This window comes from Artemia franciscana, unplaced genomic scaffold (assembly GCF_032884065.1).
Source record: "Artemia franciscana unplaced genomic scaffold, ASM3288406v1 PGA_scaffold_32, whole genome shotgun sequence".
Classification (NCBI taxonomy): domain Eukaryota; kingdom Metazoa; phylum Arthropoda; class Branchiopoda; order Anostraca; family Artemiidae; genus Artemia; species Artemia franciscana.
This window is the reverse complement of record NW_027062665.1, coordinates 530,072-556,378: the sequence shown is the minus strand read 5'-3', so window position 1 is coordinate 556,378 and position 26,307 is coordinate 530,072. Positions and strand designations below refer to the sequence as shown.

At 36.5% G+C, this 26,307-nt stretch overlaps 1 protein-coding gene across 7 annotated transcripts in view; it reads left to right on the top strand.

Annotated features, from left to right (window-relative positions):
* Positions 1 to 26,307, top strand: part of LOC136041641 (uncharacterized) — a 98,039-nt gene that overhangs the window by 37,911 nt on the left and 33,821 nt on the right. Inside the window, exons 1-2 of one of the 7 annotated variants that reach the window (XM_065726348.1) lie at positions 19,191 to 19,491; positions 23,095 to 23,220. In XM_065726348.1, the coding sequence (XP_065582420.1) occupies positions 23,188 to 23,220 (33 nt within the window). In that variant the 5' untranslated portion in view covers positions 19,191 to 19,491; positions 23,095 to 23,187. Of the gene's footprint in view, positions 1 to 19,190; positions 19,492 to 19,662; positions 19,991 to 20,282; positions 20,316 to 23,094; positions 23,221 to 26,307 lie in introns of those variants that run through there. The other 6 variants (XR_010621078.1, XM_065726350.1, XM_065726344.1 and 3 more) reach the window with 6 other exon arrangements.

The window sequence follows — 26,307 nt, the reverse complement described above, 5'->3', positions numbered from 1 at the left end:
TTTCATTTGCAAGGATAACCAATTTCATAATGACTTCAATCTCCAAACTCGCCATGGTCACATCTTGTATTAAATCAAAGTGCTTTTGTAAGCACTTGATTAAATCAAAGGTGCGGAAATTATGGGGTGGAAGATGAGAACCCTCCCCCCAAGCCCTCAGAGCAAGGGTTGTAAGTATTGCCCTGGGGTCATATAAGGTTTATACAAAAAGTGTTATCGTAGAAACTTCAAAAAGGGATCATTAGATTGGAAATTGAGAGGCCCAGTGTCTTTTTTAATAGTCGAAAGTTATTGGAGGTTAAATGCCCCCCATGACCATCATTTCCTCAAACATTTCCGATAAAATTTTCATATAGTCATTTTGCAATGTAGTTTAAAGCTCCGGTATTTATATATTTCAGAATGACACCACCCCCACAGCATTCAGGACAAGGGTTGCAAGTTATATCCTGGGGGCATTTAAGGTTTTTTATAGAAAGTGTTGTCGTAGAAAATTTAAAAAGGGCTCTTTTGATTGAAAATTTAGAGGGCAAGTGCCCTTTTGGAATAGACGAAAACACTTCCGATCAAAATTGTAATATAGCCATTTCGCTCAACGTAGTTGAAAGGTCTAGAAACTATGTCTTTGAGGATGACAATCCCCCCCCACAGCCCTCAGTGCAAGAATTGTAATTTATGCCCTTGGGGCATGTAAGCTTTTAATAGAGAACGTTGAGAATGAGAGGGCTAGTGCCTTTTTTAATAGTCGGAAAGTAATGGGAGGGCAAATCAAACGCCGAGCATTTCCTCAAACACTTCCGATCAAAATTTTGATATAGTGATTTTGCCCAGCTTAGCCGGCAAAATGATTTTACCCGGCATTTCCTAAAACACTTCCAGTCAACATTTTGAGATAGCCATTTTGTTCAACGGGGTTGGAAGGTCTGTAAACTATGTATTTTATGACAACAACCCCCCTCCCTCCCCTCAGTCCTCTGAACGAGTTGTAAATTTTGCCGTGGGACAAGGTTTATATATTTTTTTATAAGGCTTATAAAATATATCTATGAGGTTCTATAAGGTTTGTATAGAAAGCATGGTCGTATAAACTTCGGATGGGACTCATTGGATTGGTAATCAGGAGCGCTAGTGCTCTTTTTACGAATCAACGTGATTGTAGGACAGTTACCGACACACAGACATGTGATATTGTCCCGAAATGCATCTAATAGAAATTTTGAGATAGTCATTTTGTTCAAAATAGTCCAAATATCATATAAGGAGGCTTCTGGGGTTGAAACAAACCCCCGAGCAAACAGCAAATTTGTTCAAAACAGTCCACAGAACATATAGCAATGCCTCTAGGATTGACACAACCTCCTAGTACCCTAGGGTTATGATTAGAAGTCAAGTCCTGGGGGCTTGTAAGGTTTTTTATGTAAGTGGTCGGATAAACTTCAGATACTTCAGTTGATATGAAATTGGAAGCTATAATGCCCTTTTTAAGAGTCAAAGTGATTTGAGTGGATCCAGCTTCCCCTCTCCGCACTCATCATTTCCCTTCACACCTCCAATCAAAATTTGGAGACAACAATTTTGTTCATCGCAGTTGAAGGGTCAGGAAATCATTTTTGTATGGATGACACCCTCCCTATAGATCTTGGGGCAAGGGTTTTAAGTTATGCCCTGGGGGCATTTTAGGTTCTTATAGAAAAACTGGTCGCATATGTTTTGGAGGAAACTAAAAAAAATGGTAATTGGAAGTTCTAGCGCCCTTTTTAAGAGCCAAAATTATCAGAATACAGTTACCCCGCCCTCCCCACGCCACACACAAACACGTCGCATTTTTCAAGATAAAATCAATAAAAATTTTGAGAGAATTCTTTAATTCAAATTAGTCCAGAGATCAAATAACAAGGCTTTTGGGATTGATACCATCCACCAGAGCCTGAGGGGGAGGATTTTAAGTTATGCCCATGGGGAATTTACGGTTCTTGTGGAAGGAATGGTTGCATAAACTTTAGAGGTGCCTCATTTGGTTCAAATTCTAGTTCCTTTTAGGAATCAACAGTGATGGAGGTGGAGGTCAACTAGTCCCCCCAGCTAACCCTCTTTTTACCAAACGCATCTGATTAAAATTACGCGACGGCAATTTTACGCGAAAGAACATATAACAATGCCTAAACATACTACTACCACAACTAAACTACTACTTCAATTGCAACAACTTGTAAGACTTAAAGCTATAAGATGAAAAGGGCGTCAAAAGCGCACATCAACAACATTTTTAGAACGATTTAATGTGTCAAAGTGAAACTTCCGGGTCATCATGAAAGCGGTATTCAACTGACCAAAAAGCAATATGCACATATTGCTTTTTATCGCTATTAATACTGCTATCACTATTATCGCTATTAATACTGCCGCTACTACCGCTACAACTACTTCTAATACAACGCAAACACTGCAACTACTTGTACTAGCATCGAAACTACTCTGATATAATTACTATTAAGGCTAACTCTATGAATGTAAAATTTTTGAGAATATTTATGGCAAATTTGAATTAATCAAAAACACTATGTGCATTTATATTGTCAAAACAGCCATTCTCCAGAAATGATTTATGCATTAAGTTGGATCTTTAAGAGAATACTAAAAGGGAAGATCAACTGACCAAGAGGCAATATCTACACACCAGTATTATTGCTACTGTTACTGCAACATTTACTAGTTCTACTACTACTAATACTATTGCTCCAGCTACTACTTCTATCGCTACTACTTGTAAGGTTAAGAGCAATAAGATGAAAATTTCAAGAAGTATATGAATATGCAGGTTATCAAAAGAGAAAATCAACAATATCATGGCTTTATTCCTTGTTCTAAACGTGGTGGAAGTGTGCCAAGCCTGGTGGACACTTTGCCAAGCATGGCGGAACTGTTCGGCATACATGGCGTTCTGAGAAGTACACCGGGTGGTGAAAATTGAGCACACCTCGAATTCAGTAATACTCTGACTATTCCTGGCTGTAGCTGGTGTGCCCTCTGCTAGAAACAACCCCCAAAATATCGATACTCAGTGGTATAATAACGATAGACCGATGCTCGTAATAAGCATCGATTGACATACATTACCTTTTGAAACAAGTTTCAGCCATTGTGTGGAATACAGCTATACCATATTCCTATGCCAAAGTAAAACCAATTTGGTCATAGTACGTAGTCATTTTACTCATGTCCAATAGTAGTTGTGGCCAGTGTTGCCAGATCGGACGGAAAGGATTATGCTTCCTTGAGCACAAAATTATGCTTTTTTGAACAGATTTATGCTACGCTTCTATATTTTCCAAGGTTTCACGAAAAAGTTGATCAGTTAAGACAAGTCGAATTCTGTCTTATCTTAATAAAGGTTCTGAATAGATTATAATCTGATAATAATAGCCTAATAATTTATTCTTAACCCGCTAAGGGAAAAAAGCGGGGTATAAACAAAGAAGGCAAAGAAAAAGGTAAAATAGCATAGAAAATAAATAAAAAGGCTTTTGTATATCCAGGGGAAGGATCTTGGTTCACAATTTGGTTCATGTTTTTCGTCTTTTTTCGCAGGTCGCCTTTCTTCTCGAAGCGGTTGGCGGCATTTGAAAAACATAGTATCTTACATCATCATCAAAGTTTTACTTCAGATACATTAAAAAAAGAAGGAAAAAATGCGGTTAATATTCAAGGATCTTCTTCATCTTCGCTTTTGGATCCGACTTTTTGTCCAGAGGGTGGGGTGGCTACGTAGAGGTTCTTGGAATTGTGGAGCTTGATCTGATTGTCTGTAGAGACACATTTGTAGCAAACTGTATCTTTTGTTCTTAGTCGCGATTTTGTGACAAGTACGGCTTCAATACTTTCTTTCTTCAACCTATTCCGCTTTTTTGTCTTGACATCACTGATCCAAGAAAAAATTCTTTCTGAGTCTGCATTCGAGTGCCGTAGGGAGAGCACCTTCTCGGCGAGTTCTGCCAGATCTGGAAAAACTCTTTCGTCGGCAATGTTTTTCATTTCGCGCATTATTCTTCACATCAAGTCTGTAGTAATTTTGCTCATATCTATCTTTTAAGAGTCACTAAAAGCATGTGGCAGCTTGCACCAGTGGGAGTCATTATCTGTGAGTTGTGGCATGAGACTTGGAAATCGGTTCACTACGACACCTAGTGATGGGATACTGGTTCTTTCAGTTCCCAGGGCCATCTTGGGATTTACAAACTGAAGGGACTTCAATAAAGGGTCACCGTTGAGGGAATTGCTTGAGCGTCTGTGTCACTACGGTAATGTAGAAACCTAAACAACTTTTTTGGAAAGTCCTTAGGGGTTATTTTACCACTCTGAACTGATGTCAAAAGATATTGGGCACACTCATCTCCTAAAAGACGTCTTCTAATGATCGGAAATGACTCGGGTTTGGCGGATTGATCTTTGTAGAGTCTCTTAGAAACCTTCCTTGGATGAAGTAGCTACATAGAGTCTTGATGAGTTATTCATATTCAGACTGTAAATCTCTGATTAGAATCTTTGCCGATTGGAACAAGGCGTTGAAGGAGTTGAAATCGTTGAGAGCATACTTAAGAAAAAGCCAATACGCTTTCGTGAACGGGTTTTTCATTTCTAGCAAGATTTTGTCTGCAGCAACTTGGTGGTCTTCTGCTGATGCTAGCATGACAAACTGTTTAAGAGCACTCCAAAGATCAAGAAGTCCGAAATGCACTTGTGAGCAGTGTTGAACTGACACGGAACGCCCCAATATCCTCACAGAAGTAACCCTGAGCCTACCTCGATCGGCAATGCAGCTCTCACCACAGGTTTGTTTCCAAAGACTATGTTCAGCTCATGAAAAGGATCCAATTTTATCTTTATTATGTTATGTGATGTTGATGTTTTGCTGGGGCTCCACCTCGGCTGACCATATACTCCGAAGACAAATTGCAGAATTTAAGATAGCCATTCACTCAGAGTAGCACAAGTTTGAAGAACTGGAAAAAAGTCATCCAGAGATTGCCAAAAAGGGATGTGTCCCTAGTGGCTCTGAGGATCCTTTAAGCTAGCCTTTGTCTTTGGGGAAAGACTTGCAATTCATGAACTGTCTACAAAAACTAGAATCCCTAACTGTAACTAGCCACCAGTGATAGATTTTGGTAGACTAGAAAACAATATCTGATCAGCATAAGCTTTTCACAAAATCGTTTGGAGTTTCGGCGATAGTTTGGTGTCTAGCTGGTGTGTAGTAGCTATCAACCAGTTCTTGAACCATGAACTATTGCCTATGGTTGAGAGGGCTAGGCCTAATTGCACAGCAATATTCTTTCACCGTTCACCTCCAACAACAACAACATGAAACCCCTCTAGATCTCAAAATTTCATCAAACAATCATCTTCACCAATCCGATGCAACTAATCACCACTTGTCTTTAAATTCAAATATCTTGCGTGCACTTTCCTTTGCCATAGACCATAGACCACAGGATCAGAACAAAAAATACCAGATGGTTTGTAGTATGTCGTTGTGCCGAAAATTTTACTTTAGTTTGGTCGAAAAATTCGATAAACCATCTTTGGTGTTCGTTTTATTAATGTGACGTTACGAGTTATTCTATAACGTCTTATATTATGCTACAATTATGCTATCTTAAGGAGGATTATGCTTGGATGCTTTTGGTTCCTAATTATGCTACGTTCTACATAATTATGCTACATCTGGCAACACTGGTTGTGGCATTAAGTTGTAGTGTGTAAATTTCACAGATTAATTCAAACCCTCTAACAAACAAAAACTTCCGAGCTGAGCGCCTGCGCAGGATTTTTTTTCGGGAGGTGTCTTAATAAATAAAAAATAAAACGAACTATGAGCATGTAGAGTTTCAAAAAGGCAACAAACCAATATCTCACGAACGGCTTACATTATTAAGTTAGACCTTTGATAGTAAGTTGTGATGGATTTTAACCAGCCAGAAGGCACTATGTGTAGGCTATGCTGTAAATGCTACCACTACACTTACTGTTACTAATGACACTGAGGGTATTAAGGTGAAACTTTTAGGGACAGTTTAGGGGGGAAGGATAAATTAAACCAAACGAACTAATTCAAAATGAACTATAAACTAAACTTTGTCCGATTGAAAAATTGTTTACATTGACAGTTATTTACCAACATCCCTGCTGGTGGGAGTCTCTGTCTCCATAATATCTAACAAGCCCGCTGTCTAAGAATGCACTAATAGCTTGTCAATAAAAACTGCAAGCTTAAAAAAAACTCCTTTTTAAAGAGTCCCAGCTAAGCGCCTGCGACAGATTTTTTTTTTCGGGAGGCGTCCTTATAAAAACAATAGCTAATTTTATTCGACTGTGTTAGCAAAAAGCGTCCAGAAATTTGAAAAATGAAGAGTTCAGGGGAGGGGCGTTCATCGAGGCCGATTTCCTGGTTACATTCCTAAGATCCGACATTCTTGGTACTTGTGTATTATTCAGAACACACTCAATAAGTGAGGTTAAGCTCTTTCGTGAAACAAACTACGATGCCGGTACAGTTTAACTAAATATTTTTATATATAGATGTGGTTAGGTTAAGTTAGGTATTTGATATAATGTACCCCTTCCCCCCTAATATGCAAATATATAGCCCAAACTTTTGATAGAGCTAAAAAAATAAAACAAAATATGATGAAAATATAAGACTTTATTAGGAAAATTACCACTTAAAATTTCGGGATAACCTAACCTAACCTTTTGTCTTTGAGGTTTGTTTTTGTGGCTATGAAAATGAATTTTCTCATAAAATTCCCCTGCATCGTAGTTTGTTTCACGAAAGAACCTGACTTCACTTATAGAGTGTGTTCTGAATAACACAAAAGTACCAAATTCTATTCACTGTCACATGTATAAGCCCCAAAAAGTTAGATACCGGCCATAACTTTGGATACAACGATATTAGGTTCTTATTGTCAGAGCAGTACGGCACTCCTCTTTTTACAAAGTGATATTTAAAAACTTTATGCAAATGTTGCTATTTTCGGTATGTGTATGGCATAAAATAGATTTACATCCGTTATGAAAGGATAGAAACCAAAAGTCGAAGTTGACAATTCTTCGCTGTGTTTTTAACACCATCGGAGATGATCAAAGACTTGGGGACATGAGAGACGTGAAAAAGAAATTCAGTTCCAAAATATAAAGGATAGACCAGAATCCCCTGATCATTACGTTTTGTATCACAATTTCTTATATTTTACATATTTTTTTTGTTACCTATTCGACATTTTCAACAGCTGAAAATAAATCTTTTGTATGCCCCTGGTGACCCCCCTGAAAACCAACGTCTGGCAGTAGCCTAACATCGACAAAAAATTTACAAGTGGTGTCAAGTTTATTTAGACGTAACGGGTAGCATGTCCATGATACATAAATGACATAACCGGATCCGCTCCGGATCTGGTGACATTGGGGAGGGGGGGAACCTAAAATCTTGGAAAACGCTTAGAGTGGAGGCACCGGGATGAAAATTGGTGGGAAAAATAAGCAGAAGTCCTAGACAAGTGATTGAAGTAATTGGAACGGATCCACTCTATTTGGGGAAGTTGGGAGGGGGGGGAGGATTAATTCTGAAAAATTAGAAAAAATGAGGTATTTTTAACTTGCGAAGGAGTGATCGGATCTTAATGAATTTTCATATTTAGAAGGACCTCGTAACTCAGAAGGATCTTTTATTTTCAATCCCGACTGGATCCAGCGTCATTGGGGGGGGGGAGTTGGGGGAGGGACCGGAAATCTTGGAAACCACTAAAAGTGGAGAGATCAGGATAAAACTTGGTAGGAAAAATTAAAACATGTCCAAGATACGTGACTGTTTTGACCGGTCCGGATCCGCTCTCTTTGGTGGAGTTGGGGGGGGGGAGTAATTCGGAAAAATTAGAAAAATTAGGTATTTATAACTTACGAGTGGGTGATCGGATTTTAATGAATTTTGATATTTAGAAGGACCTCGTGACTCAGAGCTCTTATTTTAAATCCTGACCGGCATTAAGCCTCTGATTTTCCTTTTATATCAATCTATGGATTCTTAGAATTTTGTTGTACTCATACCATATGAGCTCTTGGCTCTTCTGGCCTCGTCACAAGTGCCATATGAGCTCTTAGCGCTTGTTTTCTTATGTAAACCCTAATATGTATAACGAAGTGCAAGAAAAACTACAAGATTCCACATAACAACATTTTATTGGTGACAAAATACACATAACATAAACGTAACATAAAGTAGTTTTCTCGAAGCAAATGTCTCCATAAGGCCTTCCTATGAAAGCTACGAAGCTGTATCGTAGCCTATTTGGTTCTAAGTGGATTATACTCAAGTTTGTCAAGTACTGTTCCGTCATCCTGTTCATAAGATAGTTTTAATTAACTTTAATTTGGTAAAGTTTTTTCATTTGGTCAGATTAAAAAACCTTGAGAGCAGGCACCCTAAGTCGGCTATCCCTCTTGTACCCTAGATTCGTCCTTGGGTGAACAGGAGCACTAATTTGGGTGCTTTCACCATATATCTTGAAAAATAAAAGACCCTGAACAAAAAAAAAATGAAAGAAAACCAAATGTGCCCTCCCCATTGATTTTGAAAAATACTTTTTTTTTGTCTCTGCATTTTAAAAAGTAGAATATAAATCCTCGCTGTCCCCTGTATTTTCGTTAATGGTGCCACTGAGGGTAAAAACCCCTCATAATTTCATAATAATAGATATTTACCCCTCCCCCCAAAAAATGTCTGAGTCTACCACTTTTTAGGGGCCTCCCCAGGGACACTCAGCGTGTCCCCAGGTGGCGATAGGGGAACATCCTACAGATATGTAGGGCACCTCCATAGGAGGCACGGACCAAAAGGAGACCTTGTCCCTGGGGGTCCATAATAGAAACTGGAGCACCCTCGCCTGCATTGGGATAGAGGAGGAGCGTGCGCAGCTGTGTTGGCCTCAGGCGGCTTGGTACTGCGTTGACTTGTTAGTAGTAGTAGTTTTAATGAAAGTTTTAATGTAGTTTTAATGAGTTCTAAAAAAGACTTAGTAGCTATCTTATTCATCACGAACACCACCCCCCTCCATGTACCCCATCCTTCCTGCCTGAGCAAATAAATTCTATATTACCCAATTTCGTGCTTCCTGCATACTTTTTAAAATATAAATAAATCGAAAGAGTCTGACATGAACGTAATTTGGACATAATTTGGACGTACGATGTAATATGGGCTGGGCTCAGACACCACACCACATGACCCTACACCACAGTTAGAATCAATTTATCTGCGTTACTTTAAAAAATCGTCGACCAGATTCTCGCTAAGAAAAAAAATTGGCAAATATTTGTTAATCAGACGAATATGAAGAGAAGTTCAGTTTTATCCCCCCTCTTCTGTCCCTCGTTTATGAAGTTGTTTTTCACTCCTAAATGCATGCCACCTCCAGGGTAAAATCCTGCGTGTAGGTTTTGTGGCGATCTAGTTTTTTTTTCATTTCTTTTCTAATTAAATAAAAAAAAAGCAAGTTTTTTTAACTGGAAGTAAGGAGCGACATTAAAACTTAAAACGCACAGAAATTACTTCTTATATGAAAGAGGCTGCTACCTCATCAACGCCCCGTTCTTTACGCTAAAGTTCGACTCTTTCTCTCAATTCTTCTTTTTTAAACAGTAAAAAAAAATTAGCGTAAAGAGTGGGGCGTTGATGAGGTAGCAGCCTCTTACATATACGAAGTAATTTCTGTGCGTTTTAAGTTTTAATGTCGCTCCTTACTTCCAGTTAAAAAACTTGTTTTTTTTATTTAATTTCTGAACGTTTTTGAATCAATGCATGTTTTGATTTTGGCTCTCCGCAGAGGAATAATCAAAACAAAATTTGCATTTTTTTTTTTTTGCTAAATAGCTTTCTCGTAATTTTGATCGAATGATTTTGAGAAAAAAAGAGCGGGGGACAAAGCCTAGTTGCCCTCCGATTTTTTGGTTAATTAAAAAAGCAACTAGAACTTTTAATTTTTTACGAATATTTTTATTGGTAAAAGATTTACGTAACTTATAAATTAGCTTACATAAAGAACTTTTGTATTCTCATGTTTTTATTACATATATGAGGGGATTCGCCCCATCGTCAGTACCTCGCTCTTTACACTAAAGCTTAAATTTTATCCCAATTCATTAAGAATGACCCCTGAATCACAAAAGCCGTAGAATAAATAGTTGAAATTACTAAAAATACTTTAGCGTAAAGAGCGAGGTATTAGAAGGAGGTGAGCCCCTCATATGGGTAATAATTTCTGTTTGTTTTAAGTTTTATTGCTGTTCCTTACTTCCAGCTGAAAAAGCTTTTTCACATTTATTTTTTAATTGTTTTTTTTTTTTAAATAATGCTATTAAATCCTGCTCTCCCTTCATGGAAATTTTCTTCTCCCATGACAAATTCTCGATGGAAAGTTCCCCCAGCATATCCCTCTCTTCTCAACCCCTCCCCCAACCAAAAAATCCTCCTGAAAACGCCTGTATACTTCCCAATAACCATTACTATATGTAAGCACAGGTCAAAGTTTGTAACTTGTTGCCCCTCCCACGGGGACTGTGGGGGAGTAATTCGTCCCCAAAGACATAGTTATAAGGTTTTTCGACTACACTGAATAAAATGGCTATCTCAGAATTTTGATCCGTTGACTTTGGGAAAATAATTAGCATGGGAGGGGGCCTAGGTGCCCTCCAATTTTTTTGGTCACTTAAAAAGGGCACTAGAACTTTTTATTTCCGTTAGAATGAGCCCTCTTGCAACACTCTAGGACAACTGGGTCGATACGATCACCCCTGGGGAAAAAAAAACAACAAATAAACACGCATCCGTGATCTGCCTTGTGGCAAAAAATGCAAAATTCCACATTTTTGTAGATAGGAGCTCGAAACTTGTACAGTAGGGTTCTCTGATACGCTGAATCTGATGGTGTGATTTTCGTTAAGATTCCATGACTTTTAGGGGGTGTTTCTCTCTATTTTCTTAAATTACGCAAATTTTCTCAGGCTCGTAACTTTTGATGGGTAAGACTAAACTTGATGAAACTTATATATTTAAAACCAGCATTAAAATGCGATTCTTTTGATGTAGCTATTGGTATCAAAATTCCATTTTTTTGAGTTTTGGTTACTATTGAGCCGGGTCACTCCTTACTACAGTTCGTTACCACGAACTGTTTGAAACGGGTTCAAAGCTTGATGCTTCTCAAAAAATAAATAAGCAATTAAATGTATTAAAATAAAACTGAATAAATACGTCACTATCTGCATTGAATCATTGAGGACATGGTGTTCTCTAAAGTTAGCCTGGTATTGCCAATTAGAAGAGGGATGAATGAAATTGTAGCTAGAATTAGATATTATTACAGAATCAGTACATTAATTAGAATTAGTACATTTTCATCAAAAACCCTTTTTGGGGTTTTTCCGCCATGTTTCCATTGATTGGCACCACTACATTATAAAGTGGTGAAAAATATCTTAACAAGTTCGAAATGATAAATCCCTAAGAAAGTCTAGAATGTTTGTATAAATTTAAGTATAACAGTTCCCCAGGGGCGTAATTAGCTGTGGGGCAGGGGGAAACTGTCCCCTCCAGACCCAAGTTTGCACCCTCCTTAATTGAAATTTAGGTTGCGCAAAAAACTTGTCAAAACTAATAATCCTGTATATTTCAAGTATCCAGAAAAACAGGTCAGTTTTCATTAGTGTCTTTGCTTGTATGGTACTATATGGCTCATTTTTTAGTTTTCACTGTGATTTTCAATTAATTTGGGAAAATAGGCTCCATACTTGCCCCCTTCCAGGATTTAGTCGAAGTTATGCCACTGCAGTTCACTCATAGAAGATGCAGCAAACCAAAACATTATTAAAAGGTATTCCCTTATTTTTAAGCACATTGAACTTTTTGATAAAGGAAAAGTACCCAATGATTTTAGGAAAACCTTAATTAAACCACTGTATAAGAAAGGTGACAAGAGTGAGTGTCCTAATTATCGAGGCATTAGTCTGGTCTCTGTAGGTAGCAAATTACTGAGTAATATGATACTTTTTAGACTGAGACTTGCTGTAGACAAAGTTTTAAGGGAAGAACAATGCGGTTTTAGAAAAGGTAGAGGATGTGTCGACCATGTTTTCACTCTTAGGTTAATAATTGAGAAGTCTCTTCGCTGTCAAACACTTTTGGTCCTTAGTTTTATCGATTATGAGCAAGCATTCGATTCTGTTGATAGAACAGCGTTAACAAAGGTCTTATCGTTATATCGTATACCAGAAAAATACATTAAAGTGATTTGCGCTATGTACGAGAATAATACTGCTGCGGTTAAGGTAGGAAATGAGGTTAGCAACTGGTTTTGTATTAAATCAGGAGTTAAGCAGGGTTGTGTTCTATCCCCCTTTATATGGATCATTTTGATGGACTTCGTCTTACGGAGCACAGGAAAGGCAATTGGAGACCGTGGAATCAAATGGGGAGGAAGAACGCTCCTGGACTTAGATTATGCTGATGATTTAAGCATATTAGATGAAAGTGTGAGCAAAATGAATGAATTTTTTGAGGTTTTACGAGTTCAGGGTGCTAAAATAGGCTTGAAAATTAATGTTAAGAAGACTAAGTCACTAAGGCTAGGAATAAGTGAAGATGAACTGGTGACATTAGGTAACGAAAAGATTGATCAGGTTGGGAGCTTCAGTTACCTTGGTAGTATCAAACAGTTCGTCGTAACGAACTGTAGTAAGGAGTTTAGTCTTACCCATCAAAAGTTACGAGCCTGAGAAAATTTGCGTTATTTTAGAAAATAGGGGGAAACGCCCCCTAAAAGTCATAGAATCTTAACGAAAATCACACCATCAGATTCAGCGTATCAGAGAACCCTACTGTAGAAGTTTCGAGCTCCTATCTACAAAAATGTGGAATTTTGCATTTTTTGCCAGAAGGCAGATCACGGATGCGTGTTTATTTGTTTTTTTGTTTTTTTTTTTTTTTTTTTTTTCCCAGGGGTGATCGTATCGACTCAGTTGTCCTAGAATGTTGCAAGAGGGTTCATTCTAACGGAAATGAAAAGTTCTAGTGCCCTTTTTAAGTGACCAAAAAAATTGGAGGGCACCTAGGCCCCCTCCCACGCTAATTATTTTCCCAAAGTCAACGGATCAAAATTCTGAGATAGCCATTTTATTCAGCGTAGTTGAAAAACCTTATAACTATGTCTTTGGGGACGACTTACTCCCCTACAGTCCCCTTGGGAGGGGCAACACGTTACAAACTTTGACCTGTGCTTACATATAGTAATGGTTATTGGGAAGTATACAGGCGTTTTCAGGAGGATATTTTTGGTTTGGGGGAGGGGTTGAGAAGAGGGGGATATGGTGGGGGAACTTTCCTTCGAGAATTTGTAATGGGAGAAGAAAATTTCCATGAAGGGAGAGCAGGATTTACTAGAAATATTTAAAAAAAACAATTAAAAAATAAAAGTGAAAAAGCTTTTTCAGCTGGAAGTAAGGAACAGCAATAAAACTTAAAACAAACAGAAATTATTACCCATATGAGGGGCTCACCTCCTTCTAATACCTCGCTCTTTACGCTAAAGTATTTTCGGTAATTTCAATTACCGAAATAATACTTATTCTACGGCTTTTGTGATTCAGGGGGTCATTCTTAATGAATTGGGATAAAATTTAAGCTTTAGTGTAAAGAGCGAGGTACTGACGATGGGGCGAATCCCCTCATATATGTAATAAAAACATGAGAATACAAAAGTTCTTTACGTAAGCTAATTTATAAGTTACGTAAATCTTTTACCAATAAAAAGATTCGTAAAAAATTAAAAGTTCTAGTTGCCTTTTTAATTAACCAAAAAATCGGGGGGCAACTAGGCTTCGTCCCCCGCTCTTTTTTTCTCAAAATCATTCGATCAAAATTATGAGAAAGCCATTGAGCCAAAAAAAAAAAATGCAAATTTCGTTTTGATTATTCCTCTGCGGAGAGCCAAAATCAAAACATGCATTGATTCAAAAACGTTCAGAAATTAAATAAAAAAAAACAAGTTTTTTCAACTGAAAGTAAGGAGTGACATCAAAACTTAAAACGCACAGAAATTACTTCGTATATGAAAGAGGCTGCTTCCTCATCAACGCCCCGCTCTTTACGCTAAAGTTTTTTACTGTTTTAGAAAGAAGAATTGAGAGAAAGAGTCAAACTTTAGCGTAAAGAGCGGGGCGTTGATGAGGAAGCAGCCTCTTTCATATACGAAGTAATTTCTGTGCGTTTTAAGTTTTGATGTCACAACAAAACTGTTGTCAGCTTCACAACTTCGCCCAATCACAATTTACGAGGTTTCAAAGATCTACAAAAACATTTCCTAAATTTTTGAAAAAGCTCATTGATATGGCTTAAAATTATACCCATATAACAGGAATTGGATTTTCAGAAATATGACCAGAAAAGATTAAAGTGATAACTGAAAAGTAAGTTAAAATGTTGTTTTGCCAAAATTTCAATAAACAATAGACTTGTCAAGTGGGCAACTTTCTAAAACTTAGAAATTGCAACAGTTTAACATAGAGGCTTAGTAATACCTTCCCAGAACATGTTTTTCGCCAGGGATTCATTACTGAAAATTTCACTTTCCCAACCCAACCCCCTTCAAGATAGCAAAAAGTAGCAAAGTAGAATCTTGCCAATATATTTTCCCAAGCACAACCAACCATAGAAAAAGCTTAACCCCCAATCACCCCCTCCTTTCCCTAATGTGCAAATACATAGCGTAAATTATAGCCTGTATGCCATACATTTTGCCATGATTTACTCCTATTTCAACCCGTTTACCCATAAATCTATGGTGCATTCTAATCTGCTTGTTCTATTTGGCTAAATTATTATCCGGCTTTATGATCCGGCACGTGCAAATGTTCACAGAGTACATTTTAAGTATTTCATTTTTTTTTTATTTATGAGAAAACCCTTATTGAATGTTGGTTGAATATTGAACAGTCAACATTTATGTCCTACGAATAAAGTAATCATGCCACTCGATGCATTTTTTTTGTTCTTTTGTTTTTTGTTTAAATTTCGGATCATTTGTAATTAAAACCAGGAAATCTGGCTCCACGTCCAAGGAAAAATTCTCCCCACAGATATATCCTTTAGACAATCTAATCCTGGTGAAAATTTACCCCGGATGACTACCCTTAACACCTCGCCGTGTAGTATATAATTTTGGCTATATATTTGCACAGCAAGGGCGGGGGGGGGAATTATAGCGGAGGTATATGAAAAATGTCAGCTACAGTTATTCTACATATTATGAAGCAAGAATTGTTTCATTATGGTTAACCTAGCTTCACTTCTTGGGTGTTGTGGCTAAGAGACACAAGTAGCCTATCAAACAAACAGCAAACACAAATAAACACGCATCCGTCATCTATCTTTTGGCAAAAAAATTCCACATTTTGTGCAGATAGGAGCTTGAAACCTCGACTTTGGGGGTTCTCTGATGCGCTGAAGCTGATGGTGTGGTTTTAATTAGTATTCTACGACTTCTAGGTTGTGTCCCCTTTTTTATCGAGAATCATACAAATTTCTCAGGGTTGTAGCCTTTGATGAGTAAAACTAAATTCGTCGAAACTGATATATTTGGAAGCAGCATAATAAGCCAATTCTTTTGATATATCTATTGGTATCAAAATTCTGTTTATTATAGTTTCGATTACAATTTAGCCGGGTTGCTACTTACTTACAGTCTGTTATCACGAACTGTTTGATACCTTTCCATTTTATTTTAGATACGGTTTAGATACCTCTAATAGCGTCACCCTTGTTAAAACCGGTTTACCTGTAAAATGAATCGACGGTGACAAAATCGAGAATCAATAAATGCATGGGCAAGGCTAGAAATTTATTGGGTTACGGCATATTTGGGCAAGGCTAGAAAGGTAAGGGCAAGTTGTATTGGGAATACTCATATACTGTTATTACCGTAAAAAATGGAAAATCAGAAGTGGGAACGCTATATGTTGAATTAAGCCAGTGCATTCTTTGGATTGCTTCATTTTTTTTTTTTTAGTTTCGTAGAAAATGTTTCCGGGCATTATGATTTTCATAAATTTATCGTAGGAAGAGAAAGTGTCTTCAAAAAGTATTTAAATTTTTTCTCAAGATCAATTAGCAAATTAACTCGGTTCTTACTTAAATCGTTAGAGTATGGTTATGTAGTGCTTTCAAAGCTTCTTTACTTGCAGTGAATTTTTTTATGAACAGTTCTCGCGCTACGGATAAATAGGATAAATTCAAAACTATGGAAACCAGAATAATCAAGAATTCACAATTTTTTTTCAACGTACAATGCTACTATCGAAATAAAAAAAAAAAACACTGAAAATCTCTAAGAAACAAATCAAAGCCACCCAGCGGTGGTTCTGGCATCTCTTTCGTCCGGGGCAAAATCTTGATTAGTGCGTTGCCCACAAAATTCCCAGGCCAAATTTAAAAACAATTTCATGTAGCCTATTAACGGAATTCTTTGGATTATTAATTAATATTTTATTTTTGACTCTTAATAATTTGTCATTAAAATTATTTAAGTATCAGTAATTATTTTGATTTAACTACTTTAATTAAGTCTATTCAAGGTAGCTGTCCTGGATAAGTGGGTGATGCGTTGGTTTGAGAATTCTCTGCCCAAAGGACACGGGTTCGGGATAAGGGTCAGTGGCGACTCTGTAAGCTGAACCAGAGTCGACCCATCTCTAAATGGGTCCCTGGAGACATCTGGGGAATGTAAGCAGGAAGGGTTTGCGAAAGAACAGGATGGCTGGCCCCAACCCCCTTTGCACTTCTTGGCTGAAGGGCCACGAAACGGAGATCAGCACTGCCGGTTTGGACCTTGTGGCTCTTGTTCCGTCATGCTTAATCACTTAATTACGTGTCATAACGACCATACTCAAGTTCTCAGTCTGCTAATGGAGATAATTAGTTTAGACATAGTGAGATAAACGGTGTGCGTGTAACTGAACAACCCTGTAACTGAACGCCCTTGCAACTGAACCCACGTGCAACCGAAACCCCGTGCAACTGAACCCCATGTAACTGAATACCCTTGTAACTGAATGCCCTTGCAACTGAACTCACGTACAATTGAACCTCCGTGTAACTGAGCCCCGTGTAACTGAACCTCGTGCAACTGAACCCCGTGTAACTGAACCCCCGTGCAACTGAACTATTGTGCAAGTGAACCCTCTGGCCCCCATGCAGCTGAACCCCCTTGCAACTGAACCCTCATGCAACTGAACCACCGTACTCAGTTTTTCGGTATTCTACAAATATAAGGCAATCTAATTGGGCTAAATGCAAGTTAGGACCTTTACATGTTCAACCTTGTTGGAATTGTTTTTTTTTAAAACCATGATATAAAAGCCTGTCAAGAAGATTTACAAAAAAGCTTATCTTTTTTGGTCACAAGACCAAAGAAAATCGGACATCACAAACCATTAAAGCCAGTTTTAATTATAATTTTTTATGTTTATTTATGCTTTATGTCTCCGCCCTGTCACTATCTGAAAATCTCCCCTCCCCTGAAAAATCCCCCCATGGAAAATACCCGCCATTACCCCTCCTGCGGCCGGTTGGTTTTCAGTCACTTTTGACACAGGAAAGGACTAGAACTTAATTTCTGGTCAAAAATTCAGCCTCCGAAGTTTCTAAAAGCACGAGGCAGAAGTGAGGTCGAGACAGGGGCAGTCCCCCTCCTATACAGAATGAATTCTGCTGATTTTGGGGTTTAATGAACTCTTACTCTCATAATAACAGCGTAGACCAAAAATATTTCTAGAAAGCAAGAAAGATTAAATATCAATTTCGCATTTTTTCTTTTTTCTAAGTTTTTTTTCCTCCCACCAAAAAATAACCTCCCATACCAAAGTCTTGGACGCGACCCTGGAAATTCATATCAATTTTTACCTTCACCTTCCTCTTGTATCTCCCTTAGAACTAATTTATAAAAGGCTCGTATACAGTTGGGATGTTTTGGCATTAAAATACACCCGTTGAGGCATCTCCCTCGCTACCTAACTTCAAAACAATAATAGAACCCCACTGTAGAGTTTTAAAGCCCTTATATGCGAATGTTTGGAATTGTAAAAGTACAGGGATTTGACCTAAAATAGTGAAATTGGTATTAACCTTAAAAATATGTTGGCTAGTTTGGGAGGGAGACAGATATTAAAATGCAAGCCGTATCCAGGAGGGCTAAAGGGTATGTACCCTTTCTCTGACTCGTAAAAACGTAGCGAAACGAATATAAACAAGTCTTTCATGCGTTTCATAGTTTTTGTTTTATAAAGATTCCTCAAAAAAATGATTAATACCCCTTCCCCCTTGAAAATTTCCTGGATACCACCCTATGAAAGAGATTTAGAAATGTGAAAAATACCAGTTTTCAAAATTTAAGGGGTGTGTAACATTTCTAAATCTTCTATATTGGTAAAACGCCAACAATTGGGAGAAGGGATTGTTGAAACACAAATTTTCAATCAACGAAGTCATAGTTTGCACCCAAGGCCCGAGAATTTTGATTCTGCCTTGGCCCAACACGTGCACAATAACAGTCACCACTTCATTTTGTTTGAAAACACTTCCATTATTCAGAGGTCCTTGTCGAAATATTTGCTTGATTTTCGTCTTCATATTTTGCTACTGGCTGACAAAATTCTCATTTTCTCAACTATTTGATTTTTTTCATTAATTATATATTTTCCTTTCCTGGTTTCTCACAAAACATTGAGCTTTAAATATTATAGGAATGTGTTGAAGCTTGTCTTAAGTTTAATATGGTCCTTTACTTTCCTTTGTAAAACTTCTTTTCTGGATAGCTGTGTTGTAATTAATGTTTATTAAGGGCTTATTTTGATAATTTTAAATATATATTTATAAAACTATGGTATAAATTAAAAAAAACAAGTGTTTTTAACTGAAAGTAAGGAGCAACATTAACACTTAAAATGAACAGAAGTTACTCCGTATATGAAAGGGCCTTTTCCTCCTAACACCCCGCTCTTTACGCTAAAGTTTTTTACCATTTTAAAAAGTAAAGTTAACAGAAAGTGTCAAACTTTAGCGTAAAAAGCGGGGCGATGAGGAGGAAAAACCCCTTTCATATACAGAGTAATTTCTGTATAAGCATCTATATTAAGCATCTCAGACATATGATCAATACAGATATATTTACAGATATATTCACATACAGATATGATTATATCAAGTTTCATTAAGATCCGACCACCCATTTCGAAGATAAAGATACCTCAATTTTCACGTCTTCCAAGATTTCTGGTTTCCTCATCCAACTCCCCTCAATGTCACTGGATCTGGTTGGGATTTAAAATAAGAGCTCTGAAGCACAAGATCCTTCTAAATATCAAACTTCATTAAGATCTGATCACCCATTCGTAAGTTACAAATACATCTTTATATTTTTTTCAAATTAACCCCCCCCCCCAAAAAAAAAACTCACCCAAAGAGAGCGTATCCGTTACAGTTACGTCAATCATGTATTTAGGACTTTTGCTATTTTTCCCACTAAATTTCTGTTTCGCCTCTCTTCAGGTTTCTAAGAATCATTATTGGGCCTTCTTGAAGAAATTGACTTTCTCTATGCTGTTATGATTTATAAAATAAATTTTATTGACACATATAACATAAACCTTACGCAATTGTAGCAACAAATCATAATTTTGTGTGAGAAGCCCCTTAAAAGTTCAAAGTCTTATATGTATTACCCCTGTCAAAAGCCTTTTAAAGATAAGAGTTTCAAACAGGGGATGCGTTTAAATGCCTGCATTCAATTTTAAACTATACCATAAAAGGTAATAATTGTTTTTCAATGCAGGTGAACTAATTATGGAATATAGTAGCTTAAAAAACAGTGAAAAGTTGAATTTTCCTAAGGTAAGCAAGGATTTACACTTTTAATAGTAATATAGGATCAAATTTGACCAAAATATAAGCTGTAATGCACGAAAAACTGCGTTATATAGAGGAGGGGGAAGGGGTATAGTTAGGGATCTCAAAATAACTTCCCGGGATATACTTTAGCCTGTAGACACATCCCTGAAAGTTTCAATTCTCTAGCCCTACAACTTTCCAAGATAGCAAGAAGTCAATGGACTAGAATTTTACCGTTTAAACTTTTAGCCTATATTGCGTTGGCTAAATCCTTTCCCATGTGAGATTTTATTTTAAAAATGCGTTTCCTGATCTAAATTCTTTATATGTAAATAATTAATATATTATAGGCTCCTTATTTCAGTTGCTGTCCCCCTATTTTCAGTCTTGGTTTTCTGGTTCTTGTTTTGTCACAGTTGATTCAATTTGCAGGTTAAATCAAGAGAGGTGCATGGGAAATATATAAAATGAACCATATATTTGAGCATCTAGGGGCTAGGGATAATGTAGGCTAGTAGAGCTGTATTCATAATTGCTTAGATAGCCTGCTGTTAGGATATCATGCAAGTTGTAAAGTAAGCCACAGAATAGTTTTGGCAAAATTCTAGTTTAGTGACTAGGCTATCTTGGAAACAGGTTAGGTTAGGAAACTGAAACTGTTAGGGATGGGTCTACAGGCTAAAGTATATCTTGGTAAGGTATTTTAAAGTACCCATCTCCACTCTTTCTCCCTCTAGAGGGTCCTGAAATTTACCTATATGACAGGTCTAGCCTATACCTATTGAAATTTTGACAAAGCAACTTATCACCTTAATTTTCAGTTACAAGTTGCTTTTTCTCTGGCTTTAGTTCTCAAAATGCAATTCCTGTTATTTGAGTAGAATTCTAAGCCATATTAGTGTTTTTTTTTTAAAGCTTAGGAATTGTTTGGTCAATGTTCCATTACCTGAACAATTGTTTAGGGTCATGAAACTATTGTTAATAGATACTTTTTGACTTTTTGAGCATCTTTTATCCCTTGCAAAACTGCCGCAAACTCACCATTATGGAGTTATTCCAGCCCAAATATTCTTGTATTTACACATATAGAATTGCAATCAAAGGTGAAAAGGTCATCAAAGGTGAGAACCCTCTAGAGGGAGATATCTTTCAAAATATCTTCAAATATCTTCCCAGGACATACTTTAGCCTTTAGACCCATCCCTTAAAGTTTCATTTCCCTAACCTAACCCCTTTCCAAGATAGCCAAAAGTTACTAAACTAGTATTTTACCATTTTTTTTTTTAATGTTTCTTGTCAATAGTTCTTTCTCAAAAGGTAAATGATAGAAGTAATTATTATAGTTGTAAAGAACATAACAAAGGGATTGAGTAGTGTGTTCACTTTATTGGTAAGTCAATTATATGAACTGTGATATATTTACCAAAAATTAAATAAAAACAAGGATTTCAGAGACAATGTTACCAGATACGCACAAACTGTGTGTATTTTACTTTCTAGAAAGCCAAAAATTGAAAATTGGTAAAATTTAATCTTCACTGAAAGATTCCCACACCAGATTTCAAAATCCAAAGTGAAGCAATTATAAACAGTTTACATGGACTTTTTTGGTAAAAATTTTATGTTCTGAGTTTTTAATTTGACAAAATCATATTTTTCTCAGTTTTCTGGTATGCCATGTGTAGTGTGTTACCAATGCTATGATTTATTTAAACCCAGATATCTGGAACAAAAGGCATTATATAGCAACAGCAAGCAGGCATATCATCACTTAACATGCATGATATTACACCATCCTTCTTCCTTAGAAGAAGATTCTTATCACTTACTGGCAGTGGAGACCCAACTGCTAGCACTGTTACTAACTTCTCCAAGAGAAGGTGCTAGAATGCTTCTCTTCACTTTGTATGGACACAAAACAAAACTAGAGAATTCCTCTTAGGGCATTGATTTAACACATACTCAAGAGAAGCTGCTTGGCTCACTTCTCACTGGGTATTATATACACGATACAGATTTCAACTTCTCTTCTCTTGAGATTTTTTTGGTTAGTTCATAAGTTCAGTTTGATTGGTAATAAGCACTGAATAATTCAACAGTGCGAAACAAGAAAGTTCTTTCAAAGTTTTAATAGAATGTTTTTTTGGAATTATGGGCTTTGGGAGGGCTGTTAATCTGCCATTTAGTTTTAACCCTTAGAAAATACAATATAACTCCCATTCAAAAAGCTCCTAGGCCGTATTTTGCTTATTTTCTTTTGTCGTTGGTTTTTTCTGATTTGTCTCGTTGGCTACTCCCCCCCCCCCTATGGAGAACATTTTTTATTGTGTTTTTAGTGATTCGCAAACTGATTATTTTCGTATATTATTATCATGATTATGAATGAATGGTCTATATTTCCAGTGCTGATTATTTGTTTATTTCTTAGTTTTTCCTTGTTTCTTTTTTCTTCTCTTTCCCTGCTTTTTCTTATTTATCCTCACCTTGATTATATAATTTTATTTATCCTTACCTTGGTTATATTATTTTTTACTTTTTTTTCCTCACATTTTTTCTTTATACCTGTGGTCTGGTGGATTTAGTCGTGGAGGGGAACTGCCATCCACCATGAGTAATTTGGCGATTTCTATTAGTGGCCCTCCGGCCACTTTGGGGGAAAGTTTACTTGAATTACAAAATTATCCTTTAGATATTGAAAATATAATTTCTGTTCGTTTTCGTTTTAAGTAATGTCGCTCCTTACTTTCAGTTAAAAAAAAAACTAGTTTTTTTGTTATTTATGCGGTCAATTCACTTTCAAAAGAGAACCAATGAATTTCGTTACTCATAATTTTTTTTTGAAGAAATCTTAATTTTATAAATTCGTCAATAATCTTTAAATGCTTAGTCATTATTTTTTTGTTCTCATTAGATTTTGTTCAGTTCGTTTCCAATTGATATTGCCTATGGGCTGAACAAAATTAGGGGGTTGGTCAAGTGCACTTGGTGCTCAGCAAAGTCTAACGTAAAATCCAATGTTTCCAAGGATGAGTTAGATGCTACAATGGCTAATTATATAAACCCTTAAATAATCTTTAAACACTAAGCCATGATTTTTTTCCTGATAGATATTATTCAAACAATTTCCCATTTCTTTGGGCTATTATCTGAGCACTTTGTGCTGCGCTTGTTGCCTGGCAGATGTGAATCCAAAAATAAAGATGACTGAAGATGAGGTGGATTATTTCAGGAATGTAAGTATTTTCAGTTAATTTCTATTATTTTTTTACCTTATTCATTAATTCATTTATTCACTATTACTATTATATGTCACTATTATATGTTTGTTATGGGCCATACAACACAGTAATAGAGCGCTAAAAGAACCATAAATAATACCCTAAATCAAACAATAAATATGAAATGAAGATGAGGAAGAATAAACACTAACATACAGTAAAAAAGAAAAAGAAAAAAACAACTTGGTAGTAGTTATAATAATAGAAATAAGTAGAAACCAAGAAAGTAGAGAAAGACAAAAGTTGACATTAGAACATCAGAAAAAAAGAACAAAAAAGACAAATTAACATGGATTTTTAAAGTTAATAAGATTCCTGAAAACAATTTTGAAACGAATAAGAGAAATATCAGTTTAATAGAAGTATTAATAGAAGATACATAATGCAAAAATGTGATACGTCTATAAAATACAATAAAGATGAAGCTTCTTCCATGTATAAGACTATGCTGAAACCTCTACTAGAGTTATTTAAAAATAGAACAATTGAACATGGAAAAGATTGGATTGATTATAACCAAAGAGAGTTAAAAAATGTGACATCTCTAAAAGATACAGTTTCAAGCAACAAGAGATACTTCAATAATAATTTTGATGAACAGAGAAAAGGCTTATTGCATGCAATGATTTTAGAGAAGGGACTTAAAATAAATCCCCAGTTATGCTCTTGTTGACTCCCTCAGTGCTTATCAAAGATCCGCCTGCGCGTTTGAAAATCGTTTATGTTTTTTTTTGCATATGCGAGTGAATCAAATTGCAAACTTCTATGTTTGTATATTTTTCTTACTTATACGAGGTGGGTCCCCCCCCGTCAATACCTCGCTCTTTATACTAAAGTTCAAATTTTTCATTAATTTTTTTAAATAATGCTGGAAAATCCAGAGCTCAAGTGATGGAAATTCTCTTCCCCTGTAAAAATTCCTCAATGAATAGATCCTCCCTCGTAACCGCCAAAAAAAACCCCCAAAACCACCAACATTAGAAATATTCCTTCTAAAACGACTGTATACATTCGAATAACCAATACTATATGTAAACAATGGTCCAAATTTCGACCTTGCAGCACTTTCCCCGAGGACTCTGAGGGATTAAGTCGTCCTCAACGATATAGTTGTTAGATTTTTTTACTATGCTGAACAAAATGGCTATCTTAAAATTCATAAAAAATGTTGCAGACTTCCAAAATTGAACCAAAGACCTTTCTTTTCCGAGTCAAGCGCTCTAAAAATTTGCGCTGTCGGAGACTTGTGAAAAGTTAGACAGAAATCATTTTGTAAGAAAAAAACACTTAATCATTTAAAAACTGTTTTTGGTTTTATCTTGATGAACGTACTAAACATACTGAGACTGATAATCTAACGCTCCTTCACCAAATAAGATACCGAAGAAAAAAAATGTGTTAATTATTATTATATACTTTGAGTACATCAGCAGTCTAAATATTAAAAGAATAAGGAATTCTAATCATTGCGGGGTCAATAAAAGATGTTTACTTCTTGAGGACCTGTTGTAGTACAGTGGATTGATGTTCTTCCTTGGGAATATGGGGCCCAGGGTTCGATCCCCGCCGCAGCAAGGTTGGGCGACAAGCTTGCTACTTGTCCCCGTAAAAAACACCCAGCAACTGAAACGTCGATTCGACGCCCTATGCGTCAGCAATGGCTCTGGAAGATCTTTATCCTTATTTATTACTTCTTGAGGAGAGAATAAGTAAATCCTAGGAGCAGTGTAAAGGTAAGTTATTATAATTACCTGTGTAATTAAAAAACAATATTGGGTCTTGTACGCCGAATTTATAAGAATCTTTCAGTCTTTAATTGAGCTAATAACATTTTTAACTTCCAAAGATAATATTTTTATTAAACTAGCATTTGATATCCTATTCATCGTTGTCATCTCTGTACACATGCTCCTACCCAATTACTCTCTAGCATTTGCATTCACCTTGTCGCTTTTCGATCATACTCTCTTAGTTTGTATATCACTTGAGAATGATTTCTTTTGAAGATTTTTCAAGGAGGGATCCTAGTGATCTTCATTTATGTTTTTTACCAAGAGATAATTAGAAGTTTGCTATTAAATTAACCTTCCTCCTCTGGGCCCTTCCTGCAATCGTTATATCGTTATCAATTTTAACTAGGGTTGATGTATCTGTAGACCCTCCAACAGGGCATCGAGGCATTAACGACTAAATAGTGATCAATTTAAATGTTAGTTTTCTTACCCTCTTAGCCTATTCGTGCGTGTTAGTATATCTATTTCTGGCCCTATTACTGGCTATTAATTTTTTGAACAGAAATAAGAAGCCCTTCCGATCAATAGTTTAGTAACTTACCAACTTTAAAGAATTGCAACGCTATTTTTACACAAGATAATCTACCCTCCAAACTATCAAATCCGCTCTCTCTACCTACCTCTACCAGCCAATATTTCTATTTGATGAAACTTTGTATCCCTCCTAAGCCCCTGTCTGATGATTCAGATCGTCACTGGCCTTTTTTTAAGCGATGTATTGCACGGAGAGAGTTGATTTAGCATTTTTGAGAGTTGCTCATATTTATCGAAACATTAGTTATGACTGTTTTCTTTAAACTGTCCATGGCGATGGGGCATCTTTTTTTAATTTTTTTTTTCACATTGGTGGAGGGATATATCATGGGTTCTTCCACTACTTTGAGACATGAATGACAGTGATCATTCTGTTGTTTCTCGTGATAGCCACTGCTTATCTAGGCTACGTCAGTCCATGGGGCCAGATGTCCTTTTGGGGAGCTACAGTAATTACAAATCTGGTTTCAGTGCTGTCCTACAATGAAAATGATGTAGAACAATGGCTGTGAGGTGGATTTGCTGTTGAAAAACCCACCCGATTTTAACGTGACTATTCCCCTTCAATTTTTTCAACCTCTTTTTAGTCGCCGGTTTGACCATAATTCATCCTTTGTTCCTCCACCTGAGAAGTTCTAATAACCCTCTTGTTATTAATGCCGATCTTGACAAGCTTCCCTTCCAACCTTACTTCTGGAATTAAATTCGGTGTAAA